Here is an 18,101-nt window from a genome sequence, read left to right as displayed (position 1 = left end):
TTATTTTTTCCAAGTTTTTATTCTCTATTTTCACCAATTTTTAAGCATATTAAGTGAAAGCATGCTTAACTTTCTTTTGTCCTCCCCACCCGCATTTTAGTCAATGTGAGGCATAGCATTCGTTAAATACTGTTAAATCAATTATACGTGATAGTTCCCGCAATATCCACGTATTATTTAAAAAAAAAAAAAAAAAGAAGATCCTTGTCATTTATGATCCTAGTTCCTAGGTCATATAGCCCACATTATATTTTCTTCACTTAAAGATGTGCAGATGGTATGAAACCCACTTTTTATATTTTTATTTTTACTTATTTATTTATTTTTGGCTGCGCCCCGTGGCGTGCGGGATCTCAGTTCCTTGACCAGGGATCAAACCCACGCCCCCCGCACTGGAAGCGTGGAGTCTTAACCACTGGACCGCCAGGGAAGTCCCTAACACCCAGTTTTTAGAGTAAATTCACATTTTGTACATCTGAAATCTCCCACTCAAGGGAATCCTAAAAAGTTGCCATCTGACTTAATTCACTTAATTCTGATAGTAGCAGAACACTTACTTAAATAAGCTAACAGTTTTGTACCTATTACTCCTCATATAGAAAAACAAAAACTAGAAAACAACCTAGGCTTTTAAAACATTTCAGTAACATGAACATAACAATATTAAATCCTCATTAAAGAAAATAAATATAACATTGTAATATCAATCGATTTTATCCAGTGTAAGAAAAATGTTCAGCTTTATTTTGGTAAAACATCTCAGATTCCCTCAGATCACAGCATACCAATAAGCAAAATGTACACATACTGATTTTATAGTACACGTCAAGTCCCGAATTCCCAATCCCAGGAAAGCAAGTTGCAAAGTACAAGTGCTGATGACAATGATAGGTAGTGTTTTAAACAAAAATAAGTGAGTTTTCAGCACTTAAGTGAAATGAGGCTTTTATCGAAAACAGACTTAATTCCACAGGGCATCTTTCTTCAACACTAATTAATTCAATCAAGTCTGATTTCAAGCTCAAGTGACAGTGTTATCTTCAAAGCAACCAAGACAAGGCAATCAACACTTAAGTGGTATAATACCGGATGTACGATATTTTTGGGCAATCTCTAACCGCATTCCATTTTCAGACCTTGTTTTGGTGTCTAACTAAAGAGAACTAGAGAGAAGAGCTCTGACCCCACTTGGAGGAAATGCAGCGAAATGCTCTGTCCTGGCACAAAGGCACGTTGCAACATCGATGGTCTTTAATCAACTTCCCACACTAACTGATTCACCAACAGCTTAATTCCTCCCGCTACAACTTTGATTAAGGAGCACACAACTTTTAACAGAAGAAAGTTCTGTACTTCCAGTTTTAAAAAGCAGACAGTTCTGTGAAAAGGCTACCATTTAAATAGCATCTGAGAGCATACGCACTGAGGTTTTTAACACTTCATGCCGTAAGAGACGTTTTCATTTCAGAAGTATCATTTCATGGACCCAGCATCAAATATTGACACAATACATGTTTCATACAATATAATTTTGGAAACTTTAAGTGGCACAAAATAATCATAAAATTTTTATCAAATTCAAGTTTCCAGTGATCTTAAAAAACAAAAAGGCAGATTATAGCTGTTTTTGTTCAACTGAGATATCCAGTTATGGTTATTATCTAGCAAATGCTAAAGTTATGTGAAAAAAAGGTCAAAGAAAATCTTTAACTTTGATAATTTTCAACCTTTTAGATATGCACAGCTAAATATAAAATGAGAGGCTCGTCTGGCATATGAGTAATTAAGTCAAGGAGCTTTACAACCCTAGCCTGCTATTAGAAGCTATTTTAGGTTTTACATAATTCCCAGAGTCTTAATACCACTATTTTCCTTCAGATAAAAGAAACGACCTTTTGAAGTCATCGGCATCAGAAATGACACTTAGGGACAAGAATCACAACCAGAGTTAGGGGAAAAATGGGTCTTAGCAGTTTCTCTCCCAGTATGAGGAAGGCCAGATAATCAAGATACAATGGATGCAAGTTTAGAAACCTAGGGAAGCTCAAATTTCTTTATTTTTGTTTACTAAACAATCTGAAGTAAGCATTATATTCAGTTTGAAAAACAAATAAAATTTAAAAATAAAACAAGAAATATGCAGCCTGGAGCATTTTAGGAGTCACCAAAGGTTTTTCCCCTCCTTCCTTTGGGCACACTGTCTCACTTATCTGTGAGACGAAAAAACACTTACCCTTAGCCATGAAAAGCTATCCACTTAGCCACGAAAAAACAAAAACAAATCTCTGCTCAAAGCAGTCATACTTAAGAACAACTTCCCTTGGGGTCTGCATAGGATTTTCCCTAATTTCCCACCCACCCAGACCCTGAAATCTGAAAACTTTTCTTCCACTTGCATGAAGTCTGCGCCACTATGTGTAACCCACACAAAAAGCGCTGTCAGGTTCTTCAATGTGTCTTGTTTATTTTTTTTAATATGATAAAAGGGAACTTCAGACAACTCAGAAATATGTTTAAAAAAATTTGATGATAGTTCTTAAGATTTTCAAGTAAATGCTCCCAAATCAAGTGTTATCAACCTGCTAATTGGCAGCTAAAAATGCTGAATCATTTAAATTACGTTGGAACTGCGTTTATGACAGCTTCCTCTTGTGCTCTGTAAGGATTGGAGTACTCAAGTCCACACACTAGCTACCTTCATGAAGGAATTCTTTTGACCAAAGTTTACCCTAAAACCAATGTCCTCAACTCCTTTCTTTCCCCCAAATTGTTCAAACACATTTTAAGGTGTGTAAGTATAGGGCACAGGGTGTTTTATACGGCACAGTACCCTTTAAGAAACCTAACATTTTTGTGAACGGGGAGACATTCACAACATACTTAAACTCTGTATTTACAGAAACTGTTTATTGGCGCTGCACAATCTGCACTGTGAGAACGTGTGTCGTGAGTCAAAGGATAAGCTGAAATGCTATAGTGTGACGATATATGCATTAGAGAGCTGCATAATTTAAAAGGAAAGCATATATTTTAATAATTCCAATGTTTTCGTCATATGGCCTTAACTAACATTTTTTTTCTTTCTCCTTGTGATTTTGCACTTCTATCCGAGAGGGCATCTTTTATTTTTAAGACATGTTTGAGACTATAAAGAATACGCTACTGCAACTTAATATAAATAATCCATAAGCAATATACACGGATACACATAAACAGGTCCAGGCATCAGACCACTGACGTTGTACTTTCGGGATTCACACGCATCAGTCTCGATGCATTTCTCAGGTCCTGGAGTTGCTTGGCGGGTTTCCCCACACCCTCCTCAAACCTTTTCTCCACCACGGGGAGGACAGTTTCATACAGAAAGGATGCATTCTGCCTGATAAAAGCCTTCTTCTCTGGATCCTGCTCACATCGAAGACTGTAATCCACGTGCTGAACAGCAACCAAAATGATTTCCACCAGGCTCTCCAAAAGCACCATGTGCAGCTCCGGGAAATACAGCTTCAGGGCCTCTTCCAAGAAGCCCATGGTCTGTTTGGTGAAAGCAACCACCGTGTAACTGAGGTTCACCCAGCAGTCATCCCCCGTGTACTGCTCGAAGTTACCCACTCCACAGCTCTTCATCTCCTCTTTGAGTTTCCCCAGGGCCTCTGGAGTCATCAAGTTCATCCTCCTCCACATCTCCTCGGAGTTGCGATGCTTCGTGGCTTCGATGATGATTTCTTTGTAACTGTGTAGGGCCCCTTGGATGTCTTTCACCAGGAGGGCGTGGATGATGAAGGTGAGGTCTAGTCCGATGTCGCCCAGCTGCTGACAATGCTCCTTTGCCACTTTTACACACTCAGCCGCCGTGGAGAGGCTCTCCTTACTATCAAACACCTGCTTGCTAAAAGCATCCACAAACATGCCCATGGCTGACCTCGCCCAGACCACAAAGGCAGAGTAGCAGCCGCTGTCGGTGCCCGCGAAGTCCGTCTCAAATTCCCTGGCGGTCTCCAGAAGGCTGGTAAAGAAGACGTGGCAGAGCTTATGAATGTAGAGTAAAGTGGCACCTTCAATGCGAAGCTGGCGTATTGCAGTATGCACAGCTGCTGCCCTGTTTCTCAAAAACAGCTCACAAGCCTTCGTGCACTGGCCAAGCCGGATTAGCTGAGAAACCGCCCGGCGGGTAGCCTTGGGACCACCTCTCAGGGACCGATCCGGGGAGAGTTCAAACACTAGCACCTCAGTGAGCTGGCGGACACGCTCATCCACTCTGGCCCTTAGTTCTTTCACAGGAGGTGGGCTGGGCTTATCTTCCAGGTAACGGTTCAATTTATCCAGCAGGTCGACGGCCCCTTCAAAGTCCCTCTGGGCAATACAGACATCCAGGTCTTCAGGCAATTCCTGGATCCATTCCACTGAGAGGTCCACCTTCTCTTCTTCTGCCTCGGGAACAGCTGGTTCGCCGTCGTCTTCGTCCTCAAATGGGTTGCCAGCCTTGGAAGTCACCTGGGGTGGCCCTCGAGGGGCAGCTGCCTCCTCCTGTCCCCTGCGTCTTTTTTCACTGAGGGCCCTCTTGGTTTCCTCCAGCACTTCCAGCCACTCTCGTTTGATTTTTGCGTTTTCCGCTTGAAAAATACGGCTCTCAGGAAACATGAGCAGCTTGAACATGTCCTTCATGGGCGGGTTGTCCTTGACATTGACCACGGCCAAACCATCCAGGGGATAGAGGGCGTTGTAGCGATACATCCCCCGCCGCTGTGGCAGCCAGGTGGCCACCAGCAAACAGTCGTTCATGAGAAAGCCGTGCACCCGCTGCAGCTGGGCCATGTGGTCCGCCTCGTATTCCACCAGGTCCCCGTTGTACACCAGGTACTGTCCCGGCGTCTCCAGCAGGTGCCTGCAGCCTTCCACCTTCTCAAGCAGGGTGGTGAGAGTGCGCTGCTTTCCTTCCTCGCCTGGCCCAGAACTGTCGCGGGAGGCGCCCCCGGGGCTGGGGAAAAAGCCAGCCTGGCCCCGGAGGTGGTCGCGGACCCCCGCGCCGCCTCCCCCCTCCTCCCCTCCGGAGGCGGCGGCGGCCCCCGCGGCGGCGGCAGCCGGCAGCAGGGTAAGCGGGATGCTCTCCAGGCTGCTCTTCTGCTCGGTCAGCAGGTGACTGAGCTGATACATCTCGCTCTCCAGGTAGGAGATCTCGCGGGCCGTCTCTATGAACTGCCGGTAGTTCTGGTAGACGTTGCGCTTCAGGTTCTGCGCCGTCTCCTCCGCCAGCGCCTGGATGCGCTGCCGGTGCTCCTGCAGGTCTCGGTCTCCGTCCGACTGCTGCGAGAGCTGCTTCACGTACAGCCGCGCCTCGAAGCCGCCCGACTCCAGCTGCCGCCGCAGGCGGCTCGCCCCGCTGTCTGACATCGCCATCGCCATTTCCGTCCGGACTCACGCAGTCCCTGTCACTATCGCCGTCGTCCGTGCCGCCGCTGTCGAGGCCCACCCAAGCCGGGTCCAACTCCAGGGCTGCGGAAGCAGGCTGCAAGAGAGACGAGTACGCCTGCGCCCGCGTATGAACTTCAGGCACTGCGCCTACGCAAGAGGCCGGGCGCAGGCCTTGCGCCTGCGCAGCAGCGCCAGCGGCCTAGGGCGCATGCGCCGGAGAAGCTATTGCGGAAGCGAGTGGAGGGCGGGGCAGAGAGACGTAGGTGCTGCGCCAGAACCGAGCGTGACGTTAGTGTTTGACGTTACTCGCGAACCGAGAAGGCGGTAACCAGGTTTCTGAAACCTGCCTCCGGCTCAAGCCCTGGGAACCCAAGTTTTGAGCCCACTGGGACGTGCTGTCATGGTGAGTTCTTTTTTCTTTGAGCCCCAGAAGCTTTACTTCGGCGTCTGGGACAAGTTCCGTTCTCGTTGTCGGGGCAGTTTGTCTGAGTCTCGCGAGATCGGTGGGCTGACCCGTGGGCCGGCATCTCCTAGGAGGAGCTCGACCCGGCCGTCCGAGGCTCCGGTACGTGGAGTCCCCCGGCAGCCATGGATGAGGACCTGGTTTTGGCGCTGCAGCTTCAGGAGGAGTGGAACTTGCAGGTCTTGGAGCGCGATCCGGCCCAGGAGCCTCTGTCTCTGGTGGACGCGTCCTGGGAGCTGGTGGACCCCACCCCCGATATTCAGGCCCTGTTTATGCTGTTCAACGACCGTTTCTTCTGGGGCCATCTGGAGGCGGTCGAGGTGAAGTGGAGCATGCGAATGACGCTGTGAGTCCCGAGCCGCGCCGCGGGCGGGGGGCGCCGGCGGCCTCAGCTGGCGCTGAGGAGCTGGGGGCAGGCGGCCCCTCGGTCCTGTGTCCCTTCCCTGCCCTTCTCTGTCCCGCCCAGACAGCGTCAGGGGAGCCCTGTGGCCCACCCCGCGGCGGTTTGGCTGGTAAGGGGACGTTCCTTGGCGTTAGAACGATGAGCTGACCGTTTTCTGATGGGGCTTACGGGAGCGCTTTAGGACCCAGGCGGGAGAAGCAGCCGGAAGCTGACCCCGGGAAAGGAGGCCGGGGCCGCGGCTTGCTTTCTTCCCCGGGACGCGTGCAGTCTCTGCCGGGCTCGGCGGGTACCGCCGCTGGGCCGCGAGCTCGCGGGTCAGGGTGGGGAAGGGGCGGCGTTTCCCCACTTCTGGGTCCAGGGGATCTTCGGGGCGGGGGGCGGCGGGGTGCGTCTCAAAGCAGCCCTTTCCGGCACGCCGAGTCTGGGAAATGCCGGCTCCAGGTAACTTGCTGCTGCGTACGAACGGAGTTGAGAAGCTGACAGTGCGGTTCGAGGCCACCGCGCTTGCTCTTGGATGGAGGCGAAGCGCCCTGAAGTAAGAGATGAAGGTACGACACGGAAGTGTGTTTCTAGCGCCATGCTGCTGCGTATGTGGGTTTCCTCGACACTTCTGGACACAGGCTGCTGGAGACCTGGCCGTTACCGCCACCGACGACTGACCGACGGTGGCGTTTAGGGAGGAGGCAGGGAGCGGCAGAACGGGACGGCCTTCTTCGAGCTCTTACGGCCCGGCTGGGGTTCGGGGAGTCCCTGCTGCTCAGGTGCCTCCCTAACTGGCGCGGAAGGCAGGGGCCGCCCCTCCGAGCGGCTGCGCGTGCGCTCTCGAGAGAGAGCCCCTCCCCCCCGCCCGAGAGCCCTCTCAGTCTGGACCGTTGGAGAAGGAACCGGCGGTTGCCCTTTCCCGTCCGCTTCCCTTTCGCGTATCTTTGCTAAGCGACCGTTTTGTGGTGGTTGTTTTCCAGGTGCGCTGGGATATGCAGCTACGAAGGCAGGGGCGGAATGTGTTCCATCCGCCTCAGTGAACCCCTCTTAAAGTTGAGACCAAGAAAGGATCTGGTGGAGGTATTCTTTGCGTGAACCCGATGCTTAGCTCAGTAATTTAGAAACGCTTGTTACTGGTTTAGACTGCTGTAAATTAATTTGTGCACGTGAGCAAGAAAAAACCCGTTTTCCCTCACTGCGAACTTTTATTGTGGGGCACATAATAGTGATTACCTTATATTCTTATCGTGTTTCGAAAATAGAGGCTTTCAGGTAAGTCACCCAATGTGATCTTTACGGTAATCCTGTTTATGTTCACGGTGTGTTCTCATTTTATAAATGAGATAATCAAGGTTCAGAGAGGCAAAGTGGTTGGTTTAGAAGCAGAGAAAAACTTAGGATCCAGATCTTTGTATTGAGACACACAGATTCTCCTGTGTTCAGCCACCATGGTGTCCTCCCAGGACGTGTAGCTGACTGGCAGAACAAAGCAGCGTGACGGCACGCTGCGTATCTAGAGCTAGTGGTCACTCCTGCTAGCAAAACGGAGCCGTGGGAGCTGTCAGAGTATGTTTAGTGGAGTCGAATAGTTGCCTGAAGATCCCCAAGACACAGCCAGTGTGAGTGGTCTTGCCCCAATTATATCACCTGCAACATACGCAGTAGAGGGCATAGGTGGTAGAGAAATACCACCTGTGGTATAGGTGGATGGGAAATAAGTTAAAACATGCTTGGAAATATGTTTTTAAGGGTAATAAAAGGTAATGGGTTTCACAACAATGTGAATGTACTTAGCACTACTGAACCGTACACTTAAAATGGTTAAGGTGGTAAATTTTACGTTACTTTTTTTTTTTACCACAGTTTTAAAAAGGTAAATAGCCACTAAATGTAAAATGGTACAACAGAAATAACCCAATTAATAAGAAAGAAAGGAATAAAGGAACAAAGCCCAGATGAACTAAAGAGAAAGGTGGACATAAAAACAGCAGTTATTATGTTAAATGTAAATGGATTAAACACTCCAGTTAAAAACATGAAACGACGTCCTAGATTAACAGAGACATGCTTAAGATAAAGACACACATGTTAAATATAAAAGGATGAGAAAAAGCATATCATCTAAATACTAGACAACAGAAAGCTGCTGTGGCTTTATTAGTATTAGTTTAAAGATTTTAAGGGAGGGAGTTCTACTAGAAAAAAGGGAGACATTTTATAATGATAGAATAATCTATTAAATAAAAACACATAATGACCCTAAAAGTAATAACATAGCTTTAAACGACATGAAGCATCAATTAGCAGAAACAAAAAGAGAAATAATCAATCCACATAGTTGCAGATGTTAACACAACTCCGTTGGTAATTAAATGAATAAGCAGAAAAAAAAATAGTGAAAATGAAAAAACAAAAGTTGAACAATATGATTAACCAGATCAACCTTACCAGGAGCCCTAATTGGAACAGCCCTAACTGAAAACTGCTTCATGAATATTTGTTGCATAAATGATTAAATTAACACGTGAACAGTTTTTATCTTTTTAAGGTAATGGGCAAGAAGAAAATGGGAAATAGGTGCTAATGCTTCAAGTGAGCATTTGCTGTTGGCAGAAAGTTCTAACATCAGATCAGGAAGGTGGACAGAGGAAGAATAGGGGGACTCTGGCCCGTATTGAAAGTAGCTGCCTACATTATAATCAGTAGGACTCAGAAAAGGAAAAGACTTAAACTGCTTGAGGAGGTCAAGAAAAGCTTCAGAGATGTGGATTTTATTACTAGTAACATCACCACGCCTACTGCGTGCCGGACTACCCTGGTTATTGTAGCGTTCGCCTTTACCACAGCCCTGCAAGATTAGGGTATCTCCATTTTAAGGGTGAGGGGCAAGTGTAACTTGTCCAGGGTCACGTGGATCACGAATACCAGATCCTCGCTTTAGGCTCTGGATTCCCTGGCCCTAAAGCTCTTGTCCTGTCCCCTTAGAACTGTTACCACTGCAAACTAAAACATGGGGGTGAACCTGACAGGACAGGTTGGATTCTCACATGTACACATAGTAGAGGAGACTATCTTGACAGAAGGAACGGGAGTGCTGTGAACAGAAGCGAGGCCACTAAACTTACGGCATGTTTAGGAGCAGAAGTACTTGTTTTTGGCCAGATATAGAACAGTGGTGGGAAATAGAGGTATTTGGGGACCATGCTGTGTAGAGCCTAAATGTGGAAAATGGTAGATATATAAAAATAGAAGTGTTCAGTACAATGCCATGTCCCATTTTCGAGATGTGTTTAAATTGGACCAAAAATCAGGAACCTAAGTAGTTTCTCCTTTCTGAGAATAGTTATCATTATTTTAGAATGTTGAGAGACATCTGAAATGTAGAATGGCCTTTGACTCTAAGTCTCAGTAGAGTGGCATTTTCTTGAAAAGATAGAGTTGATAATTTTAAAGGGATGGTTTCATAATGACCAAGTTAAAATGTTTGATTCTCCCATTTTGCTGTTCAGCATAATTTTGTAAGACTAAAATTCATTAATGCCAGTCTAGTTCTTCTGATGGAAATTCTTTTTTTCACAAAACTATGGAGGATTATGAAAAAGGTATGCTTTTGAAGACCTTTATGATTTTCACTTTTTGTATTCACTTTTTTTTAGAATAAAGTATGAAATAGCAGCCTTAAGTGCTTTTGTTAACTTCGCACCTAAACTGCTGCATCCTTGGTGTGGAATGAGCAGGTTTTACTGTTTGTTTTAAATTTTTACATGATTCAGAATCCCAAAACTATAGAAAGCTGTACACAAAGAAATCTTGATCTCCCCCATCCCTCTATTCTGAACTCTCTACCTACTAAAGGATACTGTTATTAGTTTCTTTTTTCTATCGTTGTTCTGTTTTGCCAATATTTATATCCACTCTTAATGCCCTTCCCACCACATAGCATACTTCTTATACAAAATTCTGTGTATACTCTTCTGTACTTTGCCTTTTTTCATTAAAATGATACAGTCTGTAGCCTCCTCCAGATCATTTCATAGAGAAATTTTTCTTTCTTTTTTATGGCCGCATGGAATTCCATTATGTGGCTCTTCTTTCAACAAGGCCCCTATTGCTAAACACTGTTCTCACTCTTTTGCTTTTGTAAGCAGTGCCACCGAGAAAATACCTCATATGTGCGGCCTTTCATTTTAGTCTGGGTATTGCTGAGTTCAACGATAAATGGATTTGTAATTTTGTTAGATGTTATCAAATTCTCCTCCCCAGGGAGAGGAGAATTTGTACCATTTTGCACTCCTACCAGTGATATATGGGAGTGCTTATTTTCCCTTAGCTTTACTAATGGTGTCAAACTTTAGGAGTTTTACCAGTCTTGATAAGCAAGAAGTGGTATACTAATGTATTAATTTGCATTTCTGTTTTTATAAATGACGTTGAACGTTTTTCACATGTTTATGGATCATATATGTTTCATTTTCTCTGACCTGTCCGTGACATTTGCCTGTTTTAAAATTGTATTGTTGGTCATTTCCCTGTGGACTTTTAGGAGTTCTTTATATTTTAGGAATTAATAGGCTGTGAGACGGTTGCACATATATTTTTCTGAGTTTCTTTTTTCGCTTTACTTATAAAATTTTTTCCCCATACAGAATTTTAAAATTTTCATGTAGTTGGATTTGTCAGTCTTTTCTACTGGATTTTTATTAATAATTAAAAAGGCTTTCTTTGAACAAGAGTTCTTAGCCTGGGACCTACAGAGCTTTGAATATTATAGAGACAAAGTTTTGTGAATGTGTGCTTATGTAAGTTTTCTAGAAAGATCGTTCATGACTTTGTTCAGTATCTGAACGGAGTCTGTGATCCAAAGAAGGTTAAGACCCCAGGTAGAGTAAGTAAATGCATTTTTATTTTCAAAAGCACCATAACAAATTAATTTGACTGTTCTCTGTTTCAGACCCTCTTGCATGAAATGATACATGCCTATTTATTTGTCACGAATAACGATAAAGATCGGGAAGGGCACGGCCCAGAGTTTTGTAAGCATATGCATCGCATCAATCGCCTGACGGGAGCCAATATAACGGTATATAAAGCCACACACATTTTCAATATTCAGCAGTTACTCATTCAGCACTTCCTGAACATAGAGAACTGGGTAGAAACGAATACTATGTTTGAGGATTTTCCACAGCAAGTGAGAGGCCCAGAGAAGCTGCCTGGCCTGTCGAGGACCACGTAGGCGAAGGGCGGCCGCACCAGCGGTACGCTGGTGCCTCCAGCCCCAGCGAGGGCAGCACGTTGCACAGGGTTGCTGCAGGCCTGCGCACCTCTCTTCTGGACCACTACAGTCCGCTCCTAATTTGGTTGCCTCGTCGTGTCCTCCTCCAGTCTGTCCCATATTCTGCCACCATTTCATACGTCATTCCCTTCTTCAGAAGTCTTGATTCGTGTTTCTGCATGATATTGTAGGAGATGGCAGAGCCTGGGGTCAAAAAAGCAGGAAGAGTCAGGTTGCTTGCGTCCAGACGCTGGTGCCACTGATTCACTGTGGGACCCGCAGATTTCTTCTGCGCTTCAGTTTACTCGCGTGAAAGGAGGGTAGTGACAGCACCTACCTGTTGGGTCCCGTGAGGCTTAGAGGAAGTACGTGCAAAACGTTTTAGCACAGTTTGAGTACTCATTAAATATAGTTGTTTTTGTTATTACTGATGCATTTTTTCAGATAACCTTGCTCTTCCCTTTCTCTTACCTTCTGCAGCCGCCCTGCTTATGTCTTAACGTTTCTAACTGGACTTTGCACCTCCGTGCCTGTCCTCATATACCCTCTTCCTAAAAGATGCCACTTCTCCCATTTTCTGTCAACATGATCTCCATCTTTACAGTGAGATGCAGCTTCTCCCTCCTTGGAACCTGCTCGGCAGATGTTTAACCTTTTACACTCCTTTATTCTGCTTTCACACCTCTCACGGGGCGGCTCTTGCCTGTCCTTACATACCTCTGCATGAGATGTGTAGTGCAGTGTCTCTACAGGCGCTTAGCAAATATGGAATTGAATGGAACCAAACAGAAATATTAATTCCTACAAAGATTAAATGCCTTGGTGTGTTTAGATATTTCCTTCCTTTAAAAGGCAACAAAGGCCAGTGTGATGGAAAGCGAGAAGTGCTGACCCTCCGTGTAGTATTCTCTAGCCGTCAGTTTAATTTTCTAGAGAGCTCATTTAATTACCGGACAGAGTTCCTTCAACATCAGGGAAGTGGCTTGCATTAACACAATCACATAAAATCCAGATTAGCACAAGAATTACGGAGTTGCTAGTGTAAAAGACTTAGTTTCTTCATCAGAATTCACACTTTAAGCAAAATCCTAGTATACTTCCTGTTGTTCAGTTGGAAGAGGATATGCCCTTTTATCTTGGATGTCTGTGTGTTTTCATCTAGGAGGTTTTATCAGGTGGACACCCCTTGCTTTCACGGGTTACATCACATTGTAGCACACTCCACCGGGCATCCACATTGAGAACAATTTTATTTTAGTGACTACATTGTTAAAAAGTTACATCCCCAGGCTATAGGAATTACGGCAGCTGCAAGCAAAACAGATCCAGTTCGCTGTGGTCTTTGCCACTGAATTGTTAAGCGGAGTGTTCTCAACATGAGAGAGCGGGCAGGGTCTTACAGGCCTCCTCGCTCCCGGACCCTCTGTCCTTCAGTCTCTTCTGCACCTACCATAATTTGCGTTGTTGGCGTGCTTGCCAAATAATAGAGTTTGTTTGCTTATGATGGAGAGATGGTGATTATGAAACTATTTATCTGTAGAGTTATAGAAAGCTTAGCATTCTTTCCCACAAGGGGACTTTACTAAAGAGTTAAATGCCTTGGTTTAAACAAACAAAACTCATATGCTGTGCTCCTTATATAAACAGTAACGTTTCACTGAGAGGAGGAAAAGGTGCTCAGTCCTTCAGGAGTATCCGTTTCAGACGGTGCCCTGCTGTCCTCAGTACTCCCGAGGTGGGGGGGCTATAGCCGTCCTGTCTGTCTCCTGCTTAGGTTCTAAGTAAGATTTCATCTAGAGGGTGAAACAGACGGATCCTGTTGAAGGACTGAAAAGCACATTTACAGAGAATTTTATTTGACTCGAAGCTTTTCACTCAGCAAACACTGAGCACCTTCCCTGTGCCAGGCGGTAATAGCCACTAGGGGTACAGGCTGAGAACTTCCAAGTCCTGGAGAGCTTTTCACCTATAATCAGATAAAGTGATAGCCCGAAGCCTTATTATGAAGAAATGGGCGGAGCCGGGCGCATGTGCGGGGCGGGTTTGACAGACGCTGCACGAGGTTTGGGTCCAGCATTTACAGGAAACAGTCCTCAGGACCCTTTGTTTACTTACAGGGGAAGATTTCAGCTTGGCAGTGGGAACAATTCTTATTTATTACAGCATTATATAAAATCTTGTCTTTATCCTAGTTTTTCATCGTTTAGAAATAGGGGTTCTAAAACTTTTAGCATTTATAGAAGCTTTTTGGGTTTTTTTTTAATTTTCTTCTAGTCTCACCTTTTTCTATCTTTACGCAGTTTATGAAGCACTAAATTAAGTGCTGCTGTTTCCCATTAAAATGAACTTTTGAAGAGAAGCTAAATATCGTTACTGTCTTTCCCAAAACACAACTTCAGAAAGCTCTTGGAAACTGGAAAGTTGAAAAAGGGGGCGGGGGGCTGCTTATATATTGCTTGTATATTCTCTTACACTTGTTAACCTGCCTGCTTAACGCTGACAACTTCGTCTCGACCCAGGTGTACCATACTTTCCACGACGAGGTGGATGAATACCGGCGACACTGGTGGCGCTGCAATGGGCCGTGTCAGCACAAGAAGCCATATTACGGCTACGTGAAACGCGCCACCAACAGGGCACCCTCTGCCCATGACTACTGGTGGGCTGAGCACCAGAAAACCTGTGGAGGCACCTACATAAAAATCAAGGAACCAGAGAGCTACTCAAAAAAAGGCAAAGGAAAGACAAAACCAGGAAAGCAGCCAGTATCAGAAGCAGAAAATAAAGGTAACTCTGCTTATATGCTCCCAACTTTTCCGCGGCTGTGGCTGTAACGCAGACAGTACTGTCCATCAGGGACCTGGCATTAGGTAAGCTTAAGGATTGTTTCTAGTGTAGACGTTTTCAAGTGTGGACTCAAGGGAAAAAAAAAATCCCGTTGTCCATGAAATGGTGGTAGAAAACTATCCTCTGCTGTATACACATGTGAGTAAAAGTAGAAGTAGTTTCCACCGCTGAAATTTGAGGGTGAAGTCCCTTTCCCTGTCCTGACTCACTGGGTCATTAGGATAGAAACAGAAGGCAAAGACTGTCCGAATGAAAACAGTAATTCAGATAACAATGCCCGGAATAGAAGTCCTAGCTACACCCCTTCCTATCAGTTGGAGTCTATCCAGGTGACTTCTGTTGATGTATGTATTTTCATTGGGAGAATGGTAAAAGGATATGACATGTATTACGCTAGTACTTCATCTTCAGGATTTATCCCTTTCCTGTGCAGTTCAGAGTTACTGCCTTTTTTTTTAAACTTCTTTTAGCTCTGTAATCTCACTTTTTTTTTTAAAGTCTTTATTGAATTTGTTACAATATTGTTTCTGTTTTGTTTTGGTTTTTTGACCTGGAGGCATGTGGGATCTTAGCTCCCCGACCAGGGATCGAACCTGCACCTCTTGCATTGGAAGGCGAAGTCTTAACCACTGGACCGCCAGGGAAGCCCCTAGAGTAACTGCCTTTTGAAGGGGTAACAAGGTTACTAAAGTTAATGCTTCTTCCCTTGGGAAGTTGTGGATTTGATGTGATAAGGACTCACAGACATAAGCTATATTTCTCATATCTGAAGTGTTCATTAGTAAGTTGAGAAGCTATAGAAGAATTTATGTGGAGAGACTTTATGCCCTCAGTTTTGTGAGTTGGGAAGATAAGAACGTGGTAGCAGATTTTTCGCTTCTGGAATGACACTTAAGAATACTAAAAGCAATTTTCAAGGTAAAAGTTACTTTGCTGTTGATGTTTGTGTGATAGAACTGCTTATCTAAATATGAGAGGGTGTTTTTGTCCTTTATGTTTTCTCAGTACCACAGCTTTCGGACTGCTGAGGATTGTCCGTCTCCCGTCAGTAGATAATTACAACATAGTTCTAATGCAGAACAGAAGTAGTATTTCTTCATTTGGAAAAGCTATCCATTAGCTTAATATTTGTTATGGTATTGATTTTGAGCCAAGGAAGAATCGTATTTGCTTCTTTTGCAGGTAAACCGAACAGAGGGGAGACACAGTTGTTAATCCCTTTCAGTGGGAAAGGGTATGTTCTAGGGGGAACCAGCAATTCGCCTTCATCTGGGAAATGTCTCACTTCACATGCTGTTAAAACCCAGGATCTTTTAAATCAGGACCATTCAGCAAATGCCTTAAGACCCAATTCGAAACCTGAGGTGACATTTGAACAGAACGGCTCAAGTGGGAAAACTTCCTTAGTCTCCGCTGCTCGCAGTTCCAGTCACCAAAGTGTTTTAAGCAACTACTTCTCGAGAGTATCGGTCTCCAAGCACAAGGCTTTCAGAAGTGTGAGTGGGTCTCCGATGAAAAGCCTCACGGTTGGTGACATCGCTAAAAACTCGGTCTCTTCTAGTTCTCAAAGGAGGGTGACATCTTCTAAGATATCCCTAAGAAGTCCTCTAAAAACAGTGGCATCGACATCTGTGACTGCACCCCAGGTTGCAGGTGGGCCTGAAGATCAATTCCCAAGTAAACGCCCCAGGCTCGAAGACAGGACTGTTTTCGACAACTTTTTTATCGCGAAAGAGCCAACACAGAGTGGTGGTAACGATCCAAAGTGTGGTTCACGTCCTATAGCTGCAACGCAGAATGCCAGCAGTTCATCTAGTCAGAGCAAGATGGTTCACTGTCCTGTTTGTCAGAGTGAAGTTTTGGAGCCTCAGATTAATGAGCACCTGGACTGGTGCCTTGCAGGTGGTAGCCTCTAAGTCAAAAGCTGAAAACAATCTCTGAAAACTGAGTGGGTCTCACGCCCACCCGCATTGCCTCAGAGCACAGCGTCAGCCGCTCAGGAACTCCTGGTTAGTGCTAAGATCTGCAGATTAGAGCCTAGCTCACCCATATTAAACGTTCTGTTTTATATACACATATATGAGATCGTAACTTAAACTGTTTTATGTCTGAGGGTGCTATACTCACTCGTAGGTGTCCTGTAGCCCAGAGTTGCTTCTGGGTGCATACATGTATAATTTTTAGATACTTTTGTTCTTTCTTTTAAAAGTATTTAAATCTGTTAATCTTTTTAATTTGCATATTTTCCTTAAAATAGTCAGTGAGGAATCCTGTCAGGTGTTTGGTTAAATTCCTTTATTAATATTAAAACTCATTCCCAGAACTGGTAATATTCATAGTATCGGACATATTGACCAAAAATACAACCTAGTTGTCTTCCGGTACTCAAGGCTTTTGGTTTTTCTTTTTTTTTTCTTCAAAATTTTAACAGGAAATACATTTCCTATATTATAAAGATTTTTATTTCTCTGTTTCACTAAAAGGTGGCAGCAGGTTTAAGGTTAAAGTAGGTAAGCAGAGTAAAATAAATGCCTTTTGGAACATTGCTGGTAACAAATAGCCAGTGGAATTCTGTGGGCCAGGGTTGAGCTTTAGCGAAATGACTGGTTAAAACTCAGTACTAAGTAACGGCATATAGAACATAACCAAGTTGCCTAGTTTATGTACAAGTGGACCATCATCTGGAAACAGTATTATGAACCTTAAGCCAAAGTTGAAACCATTTAGGAATACCATTTGTGTATGTAAAAAATTATATTTCTTTTAAAAAGCATTCTTTTCCACGTCCCAGCAAAGGGACAGAGATAGTTTGGTCAGTTTACTTTGTCTCATGGCTCTGCCGCCAGTGTGTTGGCATATTTTCAGGGCCTTAGTTCACAGGTTTTCTTTTTCTTAACTTTGTTGCAACACGACTTTACATCCGTAAGGTGCAGCTGGGTTCCCCGCTGAGTGACCACTACGCAGGTGCAGTTAGAGAGCATTTCAGTTGCCATGAAGTGTCCTTATGGGCAACTCTCGCCAGCCAACACCCACCACCCCAGAGTAACCAATGTTTTCGTCTGTCACCACGGTTAGTTTAGCTTGTTTTTAAACACTATGAAGTAGTACCTTTGTTGCTATGGGTAGCAGAAGTTCAGTCTTTTCATTGCTCTGTAGTATTTGTATGAATGTGCCCGAGTTTATCTATCATTCTGCTATTAATGGACATTGCAATTATCTCCAGTTTGGGGCTGGCCATTCTGAATAACGCTGCTAAGAACGTTCTTACTCATTTCTGCTGAGCATATCCCCAGTCGGAATGCAGGGTCACCAGGTGCATTTATGTTTAGCTTTAGTAAATGCTGCCAGTTTACAGTCCTGCCCGCAGTGTATAGAGCTTGTCGCTCAGCAGTCTTAACGCTGTTGTCAGTCCTTTTCATTTTAGCCTGTCTGGTTGAGTGTTTACGAGTTTTGAATTTCTTAAGCATGAAGTTAAACAATAGTATTTAATAAATATTTATAGATAAATGACTTAAAATGTGTATTATGTTGAATATATACCGTTACACTTTCATAGAGGATCATTTTCTCTACTTCAATTTAACAAATTTTGTGCAGTTTAACACGTTTTGGGGGCGGAGGGGTGCAAAACCGTACAAGGTTCTGGGGCTGTGAAGTAAGTAAGAGCCCGAGTCCTCAAGGAGCTTTACAGCCTAGTCGGGGAGTGAGACAAGCAGAGG

The 18,101-nt window shown here is 44.5% G+C and overlaps 2 protein-coding genes across 2 annotated transcripts; one reads left to right on the top strand and one right to left on the bottom strand.

Annotated features, from left to right (window-relative positions):
- Positions 1–2,391: 2,391 nt before the first annotated feature.
- EXOC8 (exocyst complex component 8) lies at positions 2,392–5,565 on the bottom strand. Its single transcript, XM_079899858.1, has one exon. The coding sequence runs from the start codon at positions 5,401–5,403 to the stop codon at positions 3,226–3,228; it is 2,178 nt and encodes a 725-aa protein (XP_079755984.1). The 5' UTR covers positions 5,404–5,565; the 3' UTR covers positions 2,392–3,225.
- A 107-nt stretch (positions 5,566–5,672) lies between these two features.
- SPRTN (SprT-like N-terminal domain) lies at positions 5,673–17,885 on the top strand. The gene is made up of 6 exons (XM_079899859.1): positions 5,673–5,815; positions 5,947–6,221; positions 7,241–7,340; positions 11,212–11,340; positions 14,055–14,322; positions 15,565–17,885. Exons 1-6 carry the CDS (start codon positions 5,813–5,815, stop codon positions 16,296–16,298), a joined length of 1,509 nt encoding a protein of 502 aa, XP_079755985.1. The 5' UTR covers positions 5,673–5,812; the 3' UTR covers positions 16,299–17,885.
- Positions 17,886–18,101: the final 216 nt, after the last annotated feature.

Source organism: Stenella coeruleoalba (assembly GCF_951394435.1).
Source record: "Stenella coeruleoalba genome assembly, chromosome: 16".
NCBI lineage: Eukaryota > Metazoa > Chordata > Mammalia > Artiodactyla > Delphinidae > Stenella > Stenella coeruleoalba.
Note: the sequence above shows the minus strand (reverse complement) of the source record. Positions and strands in the feature narration are given on the sequence as shown.